This window comes from Leiobunum rupestre, chromosome 2 (genome assembly GCF_980474605.1).
Source record: "Leiobunum rupestre chromosome 2, qqLeiRupe1.1.hap1, whole genome shotgun sequence".
NCBI lineage: Eukaryota > Metazoa > Arthropoda > Arachnida > Opiliones > Sclerosomatidae > Leiobunum > Leiobunum rupestre.
Window position 1 is genome coordinate 64,465,529 of NC_143385.1, and position 14,128 is coordinate 64,479,656.

The window sequence follows — 14,128 nt, forward strand, 5'->3', positions numbered from 1 at the left end:
ATTAAATTTAATTATTGTCGATACTTAATAAATTTATATGGGGGGACCCGAGACGAGGCTAAAGGTAGTGATGTCAATGAGGCCCTAATAAAGCCCAAGCCTATGGGCCCTGTGATGTTTCCAAAAGATAGGGGCCCCGAGACGAGGCTAGATTGAGCAAAGTCAATAGGGCCCTCAGAAAACCCAAGCTTTAGGCGCCCGCAGATCTTTCCAAAAGATAGGGGCCCGAGACGAGGCCAGAGGTAGCAAATTGTCATTAATAGGGCTCAACAAAGCCTATGGGCCCTGTGATCTTTCCGAAAGATAGGGGGCCCGAGACGAGGCCAAAGGTAGCAAATTTTCATTAATAGTGCCCTAACAAAGCCTATGGGCCCTGTGATCTTTCCGAAAGATAGGGGGCCCGAGACGAGGCCAAAGGTAGCAAATTTTCATTAATAGGGCCCTAACAAAGCCTATGGGCCCTGTGATCTTTCCGAAAGATAAGGGGCCCGAGACGAGGCCAGAGGTAGCAAATTGTCATTAATAGGGCTCAACAAAGCCTATGGGCCCTGTGATCTTTCCGAAAGATAGGGGGCCCGAGACGAGGCCAGAGGTAGCAAATTGTCATTAATAGGGCTCAACAAAGCCTATGGGCCCTGTGATCTTTCCGAAAGATAGGGGGCCCGAGATGAGGCCAGAGGTAGCAAATTGTCATTAATAGGGCTCAACAAAGCCTATGGGCCCTGTGATCTTTCCGAAAGATAGGGGGCCCGAGATGAGGCCAGAGGTAGCAAATTTTCATTAATAGGGCCCTAACAAAGCCTATGGGCCCTGTGATTTTTCCGAAAGATAAGGGGCCCGAGACGAGGCCAGAGGTAGCAAATTGTCATTAATAGGGCTCAACAAAGCCTATGGGCCCTGTGATCTTTCCGAAAGATAGGGGGCCCGAGACGAGGCCAGAGGTAGCAAATTGTCATTAATAGGGCTCAACAAAGCCTATGGGCCCTGTGATCTTTCCGAAAGATAGGGGGCCCGAGACGAGGCCAAAGGTAGCAAATTTTCATTAATAGGGCCCTAACAAAGCCTATGGGCCCTGTGATCTTTCCGAAAGATAAGGGGCCCGAGACGAGGCCAGAGGTAGCAAATTGTCATTAATAGGGCCGTAACAAAGCCTATGGGCCCTGTGATCTTTCCGAAAGATAGGGGCCCGAGACGAGGCCAGAGGTAGCAGAGTCAATGGGGCCCTAATAGAGCCCAAGCCTAGTGGCCCGGGTGGTGATTTATCCGACACTGTAATTACGGAGAGTGCTCTGCCTTTCGTTAGGAACCGTTGCTACCTTTAAAGCGCCTATTTTGAAACCTCCCTTTTACCACTCCACGACCAACTTGTTTACTAACTACTTAAAATACGTGTCTGACCATAAGTAACATAATAACAATAAGTATGACACTTCCTATTGCTTTTTCGGCACGGATACTCTCTTCAAGCTGTGACTCGCGACTTACCGTTTTGGATGACTACTTTTTGATAAAAATGTAAGCCTAATATCGGAGAGCACGTTCTGGAGTCGCGAGGGGCTTTGGCTTTGTTTCGAAGCCCGCGTGCGAATCACGCGTGATAAAAAAAACACGAGCTCGTGGCGCCGAGAAAAACTTTTTTAATTTTCATAATTTTAGAATAATATTCCGCGTATCTATCGGAAACCAGATATTTCGGCTTAGCGGAAGTCTCGCGTATTTTAGACACTAGAGGGCTCTGTGCTGAGAAAACATCTTGATTACGCAATAACTATGAAAATCAGTTTGGTTGTAAATCTCGTAAATTGCCATACTTATAATTGTTATGTTACTTACGGTCTGACCCATATGTGGCGTTACACGTTTGCTCATCACCCTGTACGCTTTGTTGGCAATCTGGCCGCGTGGTGCGGCGATGGATGTCAGCATGATTTTCAATACATCGTGGCTGCCGGCCCGGTTATAGGCTGCTCTGGCGACTGGCGGCGGGTCGATAATTTCGCGGAGATCGGCCTTCCTTAATGTAATTGTCCGCCTTTCCAGGAATATCCTCCGTTTGATAAGCCACCGTGCCTTAGAAATTCTTTTTTGGGATTGTCTGATACAGCAGTTTTTTCGTGGCGTCCAGATTTCAATCTTCATTCATTGGAATATTTCTACCGAAATGATTTTATTTCGGTCTTAAAATTCGCCTATTTTTAGGAGTGTTTTTGGGAACTCTAATAGCGGAAGTGATTCAATTAGCGTAAGTTTGGAATGAATGTGTAGTTAGCGGAGTATAATTGAGAGCACTATGACTAGGATGGTTTAATAGAGTAGTATCACCTCGTAGCTTTGGCCATGGCCGCCATTTTAGGCGCGTTTTTTTCTATAGGAAAAAGCATGGGTGACGTTACGTGATGTAGCACTGACACTACTCTATACCCATGGGACGTGGCTAGCTATAAATGCTTATACACCTTGGTCTCATCGGTCTGTTCCTTAATGGGCCATGTTAGGGTCGAGGAATAGAAGTTAACCAGGAATCTATACCTCTATACTAGGAATGCTTATCGCGGCAGATTTTCGTCTCGACGTGGCTGACGGATTTTTTGACGTCACTATGTTAACTTAATAAACAACAACGTGAGAGGGGATTTTTTTCTCTCGTAGGCGGGGCCAAAGCCGTCAGAGTGATCTTACCATACGCGATACGCCAGGATAAGCATTCCAAGTAGAGGTATGGATTCCCGAGTTAACAAGTTGGAAAATCAAAATAGTAGCTCTCCTCGTACGAATGCGAAGGGGTCGTTAATATAGGGGCTTACAAAACATAATGAGAAACATCTAAAATGCAATCACAGGTCTCCCAGAGTACCTGTTAAATATTAAATCGCACTCATTAATTAACTTAATCTTAAACATAAATTAAAACTTAAAATTAAAATATGAAATACTAAATCATTTTAAACAATTGTAAACCTTAAAATGTTGTCCAAATCTTTCCAACATGTGTAGAAATCCTTGTATATATGTATATTTCCAGTGTATTATTGTATTTTATTTTATTGTTTTTGTAAATCTTGTACGCTTTCTGGATAACCCAGAAAAGCCCAAGTACGTCACCTTGATTTCCACTCCTAGTGGTCACACCTGCAACGGATATTGGGCATGGGGGCCCCCTCTTTTTCATCGGGACGCGGAGTTTTTTTCGATGCCCCAGAGAGCGAGGAAGGGCAGAACTGTATAAACCTTTCTCTTGGAAAGACCCTAATGGGCAAATTGGAAGTTCAAAGTAATAAATAATTTTATTCGTAGTCGTAAACAGTGTTTTTCTTGTAAGATAGAAAATTTTGATAACTCAGCACTTCGACGCGAACTAATATTTAAATAGTTAATTAAAGTGAAAATATAGGACTTGGTAACTCGAAAAATTAAATTTTGATAAATTTCCTCTTGGGTTTATAAGATGTTTGAAAATTGGTTCAAATTTAAATTTAATATTTAAAATATGTTTAATTCATCGGGGGATTGTGTATTTAAATATCCGTGACATCTTATTAGTAAATATCGAAGCAATATTAAATGTGATAGAAAAAAATTACACTTTTTAAGTATTCGACTTTTGTTATAAGGGTTTTTATGGGGAAGATGTTCAAGAGATTTATACCTATAAATTCCTATATTTTCTGTGGTAAGTTCCTATAATTTAAATCGCGATAATGTAAAATGTTCTACAGCTGTAATCGGTAATGTTATGAAAATTAAGGGAAAAGTCAAATCCTTTTTAGCCGTTCCTCAATATAAAGAGAGCCAACTAAACTGTTTTATACCCGAAATGTAAATTAAAAATAATTTTTCGCTTGTGTGTAAAAACAGTAATTATCAATTTCTGTTACAAAAAGTACTATATATATTATATTTTTGGGTAGTTACGTCACTTTTGCCAACAGCTGAATGTACTTCAAACTGTTCTTTAACTTGGATGAATAGATTTGTTTGTCACTTCATGATTTTCGCTCAGATTTCAAGATTTCGGAAGATTTTTTTCAGCGAAGAGTACATGGGAAAAATACTTGAAAACGTTTTCAAAAAAATATCAAACATTTCGAGTATCAAACACCGTCAATATTTTAAATCCTTTTCCAATACCTTCACCGTTATATTATTCCGAATAAGTACTTCTTATACGATCCACTACGAACTATTTTATAATTTAAAAAATAAATATTTAAAAGCAGATGGCCTTCCTTATTGTAAAGCTACGCACGAAAACGTGGCTGATGTCATCTTTTGAGCCCCGAAGTATCTTATACGAAATTTCCAAGACTCCTTCAAAGTTCCTTCCGAGTTTTGACGTAAAGTGCCCGATTCAGGTTGAAATCAAACCGCACCTAATAGTTACGTCCCGTTTCGTCGTACGCTATCGGGTTATGTTGTAAATTTAACGTTACTTCTACGCGAATGTCTCGTTCGAAGTGGATCAAGCTGGAGGGATGGAGGTCGGATTGGTTTTAACTCGGAAACACGGTTTGCTACGAGATTTGCTTACTTTATGAAGCGAGAAAGGCGAAACTGTATTCTGATCATGGACGAATAATCCACCAGGGTCGCCCTGAGGCTTTGCCGAGTTCCGAAACTTCGGCGAAAGTTTGTTTGTCCAGTTCCTCCATGTTGAAAAGATTTGACTTGATGTGCGACGGGAAAATGTCACTCATTTTTAGTCCATCCTAGATGGCACCAGAATTATACATGTGTATTCTGATAAAGGGGAAAATTTGATACGTTTCGTTTCGGTTGACACCATTGTCAAAGGTAGAGTTGTCCTTGGATATCTGTACACCGACTGCCAGGGACGCTTCGCCGCTGTCTGTTCTAGGACTATGGAGCCCTTTAATCTAGTGGAGATGGAGGTTACACTTTCAAACGTCATTTTATAGTTAAATTAAAAATGATAATTAAATTAATATTAAATAAAAATGAATTAAATTAAATTAATAATAAAATGAAGAATTAAATTAATAATAAAACGAAAATTAAATTAATAATAAAATGAAGAATTAAATTAATAATAAAACGAAAATTAAATTAATAATAAAATGAAGAATTAAATTAATAATAAAACGAAAATTAAATTAATAATAAAACGAAAATTAAATTAATAATAAAATGAAGAATTAAATTAATAATAAACGAAAATTAAATTAATAATTAAATGAAGAATTAAATTATTATTAATAATAAAATGAAGAATTAAATTATTATTAATAATAAAATGAAGAATTAAATTATTATTAATAATAAAATGAAGAATTAAATTATTATTAATAATAAAATGAAGAATTAAATTATTATTAATAATAAAATGAAGAATTAAATTATTATTAATAATAAAATGAAGAATTAAATTATTATTAATAATAAAATGAAGAATTAAATTATTATTAATAATAAAATTAAGAATTAAATTATTATTAATAATAAAATGAAGAATTAAATTATTATTAATAATAAAATGAAGAATTAAATAAATATTAATAAAATAAAATTAAATGAATTAAAGAATTAAATTAATGTTAAAATGAATTGAAGAATTAAATTAATGTTAAAATGAATTGAAGAATTAAATTAATGTTAAAATAAAATGAAGAACAAAATTAATGTTAAAATAAAATGAAGAATTAAATTAATATTAATAATAAAATGAAGAATAAAATTAATATAAAAATAAAATGAAGAATAAAATTAATATAAAATAAAATGAAGAATTAAATTAATATAAAAATAAAATGAATTAAATTAATATAAAAATAAAATGAATTAAATTAATATAAAAATAAAATGAATTAAATTAATATAAAAATAAAATGAATTAAATTAATATAAAAATAAAATGAAATGAAGAATTAAATTAATATTAAATTAAAATGAAATGAAGAATTAAATTAATATTAAAATGAAATGAAAATTAAATTAATGTTAAAATAAAATGAAGAACAAAATTAATGTTAAAATAAAATGAAGAATTAAATTAATAATAATTTCAAATGAAGAACAAAATTAATGTTAAAAAAATATATAATAAAATGAAATTAAGTTAATATTAATATATTATTACTCTTCTTTTATCAGCAAATGTTGTTTCACGAATGTAGAAGACGACAATGAGCACCGGACTACATTTTGACTGTTAGCAACTTGTTTTTATGGCTGCTTTTATTCGAATGCTTCAGCTACGTTTCCACAGATGGCGCGAAAAATTCGTAAAGAAAGTCTCTAGAGAACGGTTGTTGGCTTAATCGTGATTGGGTTAAAGGCGAGAGCCGACAGTCTTGGTAGACAGTTATAGCAAGCCAAGAACATTTAGAAACGTGAACGTCTGGAAGTTTCTAGAACTTTGGTTTCTAATTATCGTTTAGGAATATTTGTTGGAACGTCATACGCAGGCGTGGACTTCTACCTGTATTTTTAATGTATAATCTGATTTGCTAAAATTGTCTATATACTAAAATTATCGTATATTGCCAATAATTGTCTATGGAGTAAACTTTTTATGGATTGCTAAAAACTGTCTATAGACTAAAACTATCCTGGATTGCTAAAAACTGTCTAAAGATTAAAATTTTTATGTGTTGCTAAACCTGTTTATAGATTCAAAATCATCGTGGATTGCTAAATATTGCGTACAGACTAAATTTTTATGGCTTGGTAAAACTGGCTATAAATTAAAATTATAGTGTATTGCTAAAAATTGTCTAAATACAAAATTATCGTAAATTGCTAAAAATTGTCTATGTACTAATATTTTTATGGATTGCTTAAACGGTCTATAGATTAAAATCGTGGATTTCTAAAAACTGTTTGTAGACTCTTAACATCTATAGACTAAAATTTCATAGTTTACTAAAAAATGACTACAGACTAAAATTTCCATTTATTGCTAAATCTTCTCTAGGCTGAAATTATCATGTATTGCCTAAACTTTCCATAGACTGAAATATTTCATAGCTTTCTAAAACTGCCTACAAACTAAATTTTCCATAGCTAATTACTAAAACTGTCTACAAACTAAATTTTCCATAGCTTGCTGGATCTGTTTACAAATAAAAAATTCATAGCTTGCTAAAACTGTCTACAAAATCATTTTTTTTATAGCTTGCTAAATCGGTCTATAAACTAAATATTTCATAGCTGGCTAAATCTGTCTACAAACTAAATTTTTCGTAACTTGGTAAAACTGTCTACAAACCAAATTTTTCGTAGCTTGCTATAACTGTATGAATATGAATTTTAACCGTGGTCAATAAATTTTACTTATATGATTGCTAAAGCTGTCCAAAAACAATAAAACGCATAGCATTCTAAAACTGTCTACAAAATTGTTCATAGCTTGCTAAAACTATCTAAAGACTAAATTGTTCATAGCTTGCTAAAACTATCTAAAGACAAAATTTTGCATGGCCTGCTAAAACTGTCTATAGTTTTTTAACCTTGCAACCCGAAAAAAAAATTACTTTAGCAACGCCAAGATTCTACGAAATGAACTACAACACGTCTTATCAGGGTTATAACCCCTGCCCGTATGAACCGGTGCTTTTTGGGAGACAGCACCGTGAAGTACTCGTAAATTCTTTGTCCGTAATTTTCTTGCCAACTTGACATAAGACTTTCTTAAAAGTAAGAAGAACTTTCTTGTCAACTTTACTATATCTCTCGAATCGTCACCCCAGCCCCAATCGCATAAAGAAGACGCAAAACGACAGAACGCAAATTATGAAAACGGTAGCGCTTCCTTTTGAACCTTACCTTGTCTACGCTACGCCATTAGCGCCAAAGCACCTTTCGCCGACAAAAAGAAAAGAAAAAGAGTTGAAGAAGGCAAAAAAATAAAAAATGCCAGTTGCGACAACTCATCGCAAAGTCGTTAACAAGCGTTTCCTTTGTTACAACTGAAGGCGCGCAATAAGCCTCGGCGTCGACCGCGCGGTGAAGCACCGGCAGTTTTGCGTCTCCGGGAAAGAATAGCGTTAGGCCTAACGGAGAGTTTTCGCGTCGTCCCTTACCGCCGCGGCGTATTAACCCTAGTGAAAACCAGCCTTTAAGGGACCTTCTTGATTTGGCGTTCACCCGCCTGAGTGGGGAGGAGGGGGGGGGGGCTGTGAGGCCTTGCTAGCGCGTGCTCGGGGACCTCAATAAGATTTTTGGCAGAACACGTTAGTAGAAGGAAAGTGAGGGTGTGGCATCGATCCCGGGTTCGGGTTTGGGTTCGGGATCGAAATCCGGGATTTAAGGGATGAAATGGGGGTAAAATCATCGAAAAGTCAATGTATTTAGGGTATTTCTCGCGACGATTTGTTTTCCCGTATATCAACATATTGTGTCCAGGCCAACTTGTTCATTTATCTACGCTTATCTCGAAAGATACTTGAACGTATATCTTATCAAGTTTTATCGTACGGAATAAGTTGAAATGATGTAAAAATTGATAACCTAGGCGGCGCGTGCGCAGATTCCCCGGGAGGCGCGGTTAATTTGAATTGAAGTGTTTTGACGTCATGGAATATTTGTTGTTAAAGTAGAATGGAAATATTTTTAAACTTCATTTTAATAGCATTAACGCGTAAGTAGTACTTAAATATGCTTAACACTTGAACCTATCTCACGAGTATTTCAAACGAATATTTTAAGTATGAGAAACGTATTGTTCTCAAATGATACTTGAATATACTATAAAAGAGGTTGTATAGCGTTGTAGGAGGTCATTCCACGGTTAACTGCGGTAGCTATATTCAAGATGCCTAAAGCCCAACATATTTGCCCTACGTGCGCGAAAAGTTTCACTACCAAGTCCTCCTTAAATCGGCATGTTAGAGAAGTACACGGTGATAGACATACGTTTGTCTGTGAAGTATGTGGTAAGAATGTTGCTAGATTGGAACATTTCAAGAGCCATCAACGAACTCATGACTTGAACGCACCCGGCCCTTCCGAACCCATGGACCTGTCTCGCACACCGTCACCAATGCAACGTTCGCTAGCATCTTTCCGTCCACCATCGCCATACCGTCCACCTTCACCTAGTCTGCTTCAAGAAATTCAACTGGAATCTATCCAACCATCTACAGCGGATTTACCCAACAACCCAACGCCATCACCTGTTCCCGCCTCATCAATACTTGATGAAACACCACCAGCATCTCCAAGTATGGTCCAGGCCTTGAATGATACGTTAGCATCTATCCGTTACAATGCTGAAGACTATGATATTGATGCGGGGATGTTTATCGGACGTTACCGAGCCGCTTTCAGTAAATTTCTAATGGAAAGACTCACCAGTAAACGTGGAATTAAATGGTTCCTACTCGTAAGATCTGTTTATATGAGACCTTTAGGGGGTGAGGAACAAAGAGCGGAAGTACGACCCTATTTCCGGAGCACTATGCAAACAACATTAACGCCCGATGTCATTGAAAGCCAGCTGAATGAATGTCTTGAAACAATACAGTCAGCAGCGGAAAACTTTGAAGCGACAGGTATGTACTAAAATTTATAAGTTATATTTTGAACTAAAACATTATATTTTTGATAGGATCGGGTTGGGTAATTGACCGTGTTCTGTATGTAGAATTAAATGTAGCATCTTACCAACCGTTGCGAGGGTCATCGTATATGGAACTACCTGAAAAACTATCTCGACGTCACGCGATTCTTAATATTAGAAACGAAAATGACGAGAAATGTTTTCTCTGGTCAATTCTCGCTAAACTTCACCCAGTTCCTCGGACTCAAAACGCTAATCGTGTTTCCAAATATACACCTTATGAAAATGAACTTGATACCAGTGATATATCTTTTCCTTTCAAATTAAACGCTACGGAACTTAAAAAATTTGAATTAATGAATAATTTATCAATATCTGTGTTCGGCTTTTCGGGAGACATATTCCCCCTTTACGTAAGCGCTAACAAGTGTTGTAAGGAAAGGGAGGTTGATTTGCTATACATCACCGACGAAACTAAAGATATTGACGATGGGAATAGACATTACTGTCTTATACGAGACCTAGGAAAACTGCTACAGCATCTAACAAAACACAGAAATACAAGTTATTATTGCAGGTAATTTAGTTTCCAATATATTAGTTTGAAATATACTAATTATTTTCTGTATTAGAATGTGTCTTCACCGATTCAGTGGAAGCAACGCTGAACAGCGACGTGATGCGCATATCGAAGAATGCGCCACTCACGGCGTCCAAAAAACAGTTTTCCCTACTAAGAAGAAGACGGTTTATTTTGATAAATATGAGTGGACAGAAAAGGTAAAAATAAAAATTATTTAATTTAACTCTTAATGAAATGAAATTATTAGGTGCAGTATGTATTTTACGCCGATTTTGAAGCAATCCTACCGAGAGTTCAAGGATGTGATCTAGATCCCGATATAAATACCAGCAAAGTAAACATGCACATCAGCTGCGCGTATTCGTGGGTGTTTGTTGGACCTGACGGTAAGTTATTTGACAAAATTCCCTTTTAGATATATTACAATAGGATACTTATAGGTGTACCTGTTCGAACCGATTGCTATCGAGGACAAGATGCAACTCGAAGATTTCTGGAGTCTATTCTGGAATTAGAGAAGGAGTTGATGGAACTCATTGAGACAAATGTACCAATGATTATTACCCCGGAGGAGGAGGAACAGTTTCAAGCTGCTACGCATTGCTACATTTGTCAGAAGCAGCTAAATCAGGGAAATATGCCCGCTGTTCGAGATCATTGCCATTTCAGCGGCAAATATAGGGGGCCAGCGCATAACGTCTGTAATCTTCAAAAGAAAGTTCCAGAATTTATCCCTATTTTCCTTCATAACCTTAGCAGGTGAATTTATTAAGTTAATTAACCAGGAAATAAACCTAATAATAATAAATCTTCATAGATACGATTTACATCTTATATGTCAGGAGATTGGTCATTTTAAGGAACAGACACTTGACTGTATTCCTTCCACTAGCGAAAATTATATTTCGCTGAAACTAGGTAAAATATATTTAATTATGAATTTAACCTTAACATTAATTTTATTGTTTTTTAGGGAGATTTCGGTTTTTAGACTCTTATCGATTTCTAAGTGATAGCCTCGATGCTCTAGTATCTAATCTCGTTTTGGAAGGAGCCAGTAAATTCCAGATTGTTAAGAAATATTTTGAAAGTGAGAAAGTTCAACTGCTTTTGCGGAAGGGGGTCTACCCATACGAGTATATGGACGATGAAAAGAAATTTGACGAGACGATGCTGCCACCTAGAGAAGCGTTTTTCAGTTCATTGAAAAATCAAAATATTTTAGAATCTGATTATTTACACGCCCAAAATGTTTGGACAGCGTTTAATATTCAAACATTAGGTAAAATTACTATAGTATAAATATTTCAAATCTCTTAACCTCGGTTTTCGTAGGGGAATACACCGACTTCTATGTGAAAAGCGATGCGTTGCTCTTAGCCGACGTTTTTGAAAATTTTAGAACATTATCTATAACCCATTATAAATTAGATCCCGCTCACGCTTACACCGCACCAGGTTTAGCCTGGCAAGCAGCTTTGAAGATGACCGATGTTCGCCTCGATCTCATACTTGATATAGATCAACACTTATTTATTGAAAAGGGTAACGCTTTTGTGATATTTTAAATATTATTGTATTTACATTGAATTTTTAGGGATTCGAGGCGGTGTTTCAATGATCTCAACTCGTTATTCTGAAGCGAATAACAAATATATGGCCGACACATATGATTCGTCTAAAGAGAGCAGTTATATATGCTATTTAGGTAATTTACATTTTTAAAAAAATAAATAATTTTTTTTATTTTTATTTTTTTATTTTTATTATTTTAATTTTAATTATATTAATTAACTTAATTTAACTTAATTGAAGATGCTAATAATTTGTACGGTGCTGTTATGTGTGAACCACTACCGCTAGGCGACTTCCAGTGGGTTCAGGAGGATGATTTGCAAACACTCAGTGAAAATATTCTGAGTATTCCCAATAACGTTGAAAACGGATACATTTTAGAGGTAAATAACAAGTGTTATAATTATTGAATTATATTTTTAAAGAATTGTTTCCTTTGCAGGTGGATCTTGAATATCCTCCAGAGTTGCATGACTTACATAACGATCTCCCAGTAGCGGCGGAATCTAAAGTTATTACACATGATATGCTATCTCCATACTCCAAAGATCTCTTAGGAAAATTAAATATTAAGGAGAATCAAAGTCTACCAAAACTTCTTCCTAATTTAAATAATAAAGAGAAATACATAGTACATTACCGCAATTTAAAATATTATGTAGAATTAGGTTTGAAAATAACCAAGGTTCATCGAGCTCTAACCTTCACTCAAGGAAAATGGTTAGAAAAATATGTTAGATTCAACACTGAACAGAGGAAATTATCCAAGAGTTCATTTGAAAAGAATTTCTGGAAACTAATGGTTAACTCTGTTTTCGGGTAAATCAATTTAAATAATTTATTGCTGTTTTTTCCCTTACTTCATTTAATTCTTTAGAAAAACAATGGAAAATTTACGGAAGCATATAAATTTCGAGTTGATTCATAAACCAGAAAGAATGTTAAAAGTTACAAGTTCCCCGCAGTTTGAACACTTTACCATCTTTAATGAAGAGTTAGCCGGCGCTCATAAGAAGAGAGCTAAAATTGTTCTTAACCGGCCTATATTTACCGGATTCACCATTCTAGATTTATCCAAGGAGCTCATGTATCGGTTCCATTATGGATTCATAAAAAATACGTACGGGGACAAAGCATCACTATTATTTACAGACACTGGTAATTTAATTTAATATGCATTTTTTATTTAAATAGTACTAATATATAAAATATTTACAGACAGTTTAACGTACAACATTAAGACGGATGATGTTTATAAAGACTTTGAAGTTCATAAAAACCGCTTTGACTTCTCTGATTATCCACCTTCGCATTTCCTTCATTCTAATCAGAATAAAAAAGCTCTCGGTTATTTTAAAGACGAGACAAATTCGCAGTTAATTCAAAGCTTTGTAGGACTTCGTCCAAAGCTTTATTCTATTAAATTGTACGGGGAGTCTAAGACCGCTGAAGAGATAGAAAAGGAGTTGCGATTGGGGAAATCTTTAGAGTCAATTTTAAACCATAAAAAGGTTTGTAAGGGCGTTGCCATGAACGTTATTAGAAACGTCATCCGCCACGAAGACTATGAACGTTGTCTTTTTAATCAAGAAACCATGTCAGCCGAGATGATGCGTATAGCTAGTTTCAAGCATGAACTATTTACTATAAATACTAGAAAACTTTGTTTATCACCAAATGATGATAAGAGATACATTCTACCCTGCGGGGTTCGTACATTAGCGCACGGTCATAAAGATATTGAAAAATTATAATGAATGCTTGTATTTATGTATATATAAAAAAAAAACTGCTATTGCTATAAATTGTAAAAAATTATTTTATTGAATACATTTTGCACATAAACTCTTTAATCATTTTATCGTTTACATATTTATCTTTCTTAAACCTAGACACAATGTTATACATTTCTATTCCTTTACACCTGTTTATAGCAAAATAGATACAGAATGCTCCACACGTATTACTAGAATTACTCTGTAATTGATTAGAATTAAAAGTTACAGTTTTACTGTTTCGTTCAATAAAGTCATTAAATTTAAAATAATCTGGCGGGTTTCCAAAGGAATCCATGAATTCACAATTTTTATGTTTAGAAAAATATATTAGAACCCAGTGTTCTCCAGGTTCAGCACTCGTATCGGTATTTACAATAAATAGAGAAGGGAATATTTTTACGTATTTAGGTAGCTTGTCAGCCGCGAACACGCCTTGAAATATACTTTTAGTACTTAAATCTTTTTCAAGTATTTTAGTTATCTGTAGCGAATCCATTAATTACTGTAATCGAAAATCACGGTTCGATTTTTATCAATTTCAATCAAATTTTGAAACTCGGCGTAAATTAGAATGGAAATCGTCTCCGGTAACGGTTTTGCAAATTTTAATTCTAATCTCAGGTTACTGTTTTTTACAAGATGCAAGTGATTAGCGTTGTTATTAAGATCCGAGGT

The 14,128-nt window shown here is 35.2% G+C and overlaps 3 protein-coding genes across 3 annotated transcripts in view; all 3 read left to right on the forward strand.

Moving 5' to 3' along the window:
- The window catches only part of LOC149958747 (uncharacterized), a 179,932-nt gene that overhangs the window by 45,943 nt on the left and 119,861 nt on the right, over positions 1-14,128 (forward strand). The window lies entirely within an intron of this gene.
- LOC149958748 (uncharacterized) lies at positions 8,236-12,603 on the forward strand. The gene is made up of 12 exons (XM_090165257.1): positions 8,236-9,509; positions 9,566-10,094; positions 10,150-10,297; positions 10,348-10,486; positions 10,541-10,859; positions 10,918-11,018; positions 11,074-11,382; positions 11,436-11,645; positions 11,698-11,808; positions 11,916-12,058; positions 12,118-12,343; positions 12,593-12,603. Exons 1-12 carry the CDS (start codon positions 8,771-8,773, stop codon positions 12,601-12,603), a joined length of 2,985 nt encoding a protein of 994 aa, XP_090021383.1. The 5' UTR covers positions 8,236-8,770.
- On the forward strand, positions 12,593-13,557 carry LOC149958749 (uncharacterized). Its single transcript, XM_090166122.1, has 2 exons — positions 12,593-12,833; positions 12,894-13,557. Exons 1-2 carry the CDS (start codon positions 12,614-12,616, stop codon positions 13,427-13,429), a joined length of 756 nt encoding a protein of 251 aa, XP_090022248.1. The 5' UTR covers positions 12,593-12,613; the 3' UTR covers positions 13,430-13,557.

Excerpts from the sequence above, each read along its gene's own strand:
- LOC149958748 (XM_090165257.1), top strand. The coding sequence starts at position 8,771 with ATGCCTAAAGCCCAACATATTTGCCCTACGTGCGCGAAAAGTTTCACT. Across the intron at positions 10,095-10,149 it reads AATACAAGTTATTATTGCAG|AATGTGTCTTCACCGATTCA; the intron begins GTAATTTAGTTT and ends TTTCTGTATTAG. Across the intron at positions 10,860-10,917 it reads TTCCTTCATAACCTTAGCAG|ATACGATTTACATCTTATAT; the intron begins GTGAATTTATTA and ends AAATCTTCATAG.
- LOC149958749 (XM_090166122.1), top strand. The coding sequence starts at position 12,614 with ATGTTAAAAGTTACAAGTTCCCCGCAGTTTGAACACTTTACCATCTTT. Across the intron at positions 12,834-12,893 it reads ACTATTATTTACAGACACTG|ACAGTTTAACGTACAACATT; the intron begins GTAATTTAATTT and ends AAATATTTACAG.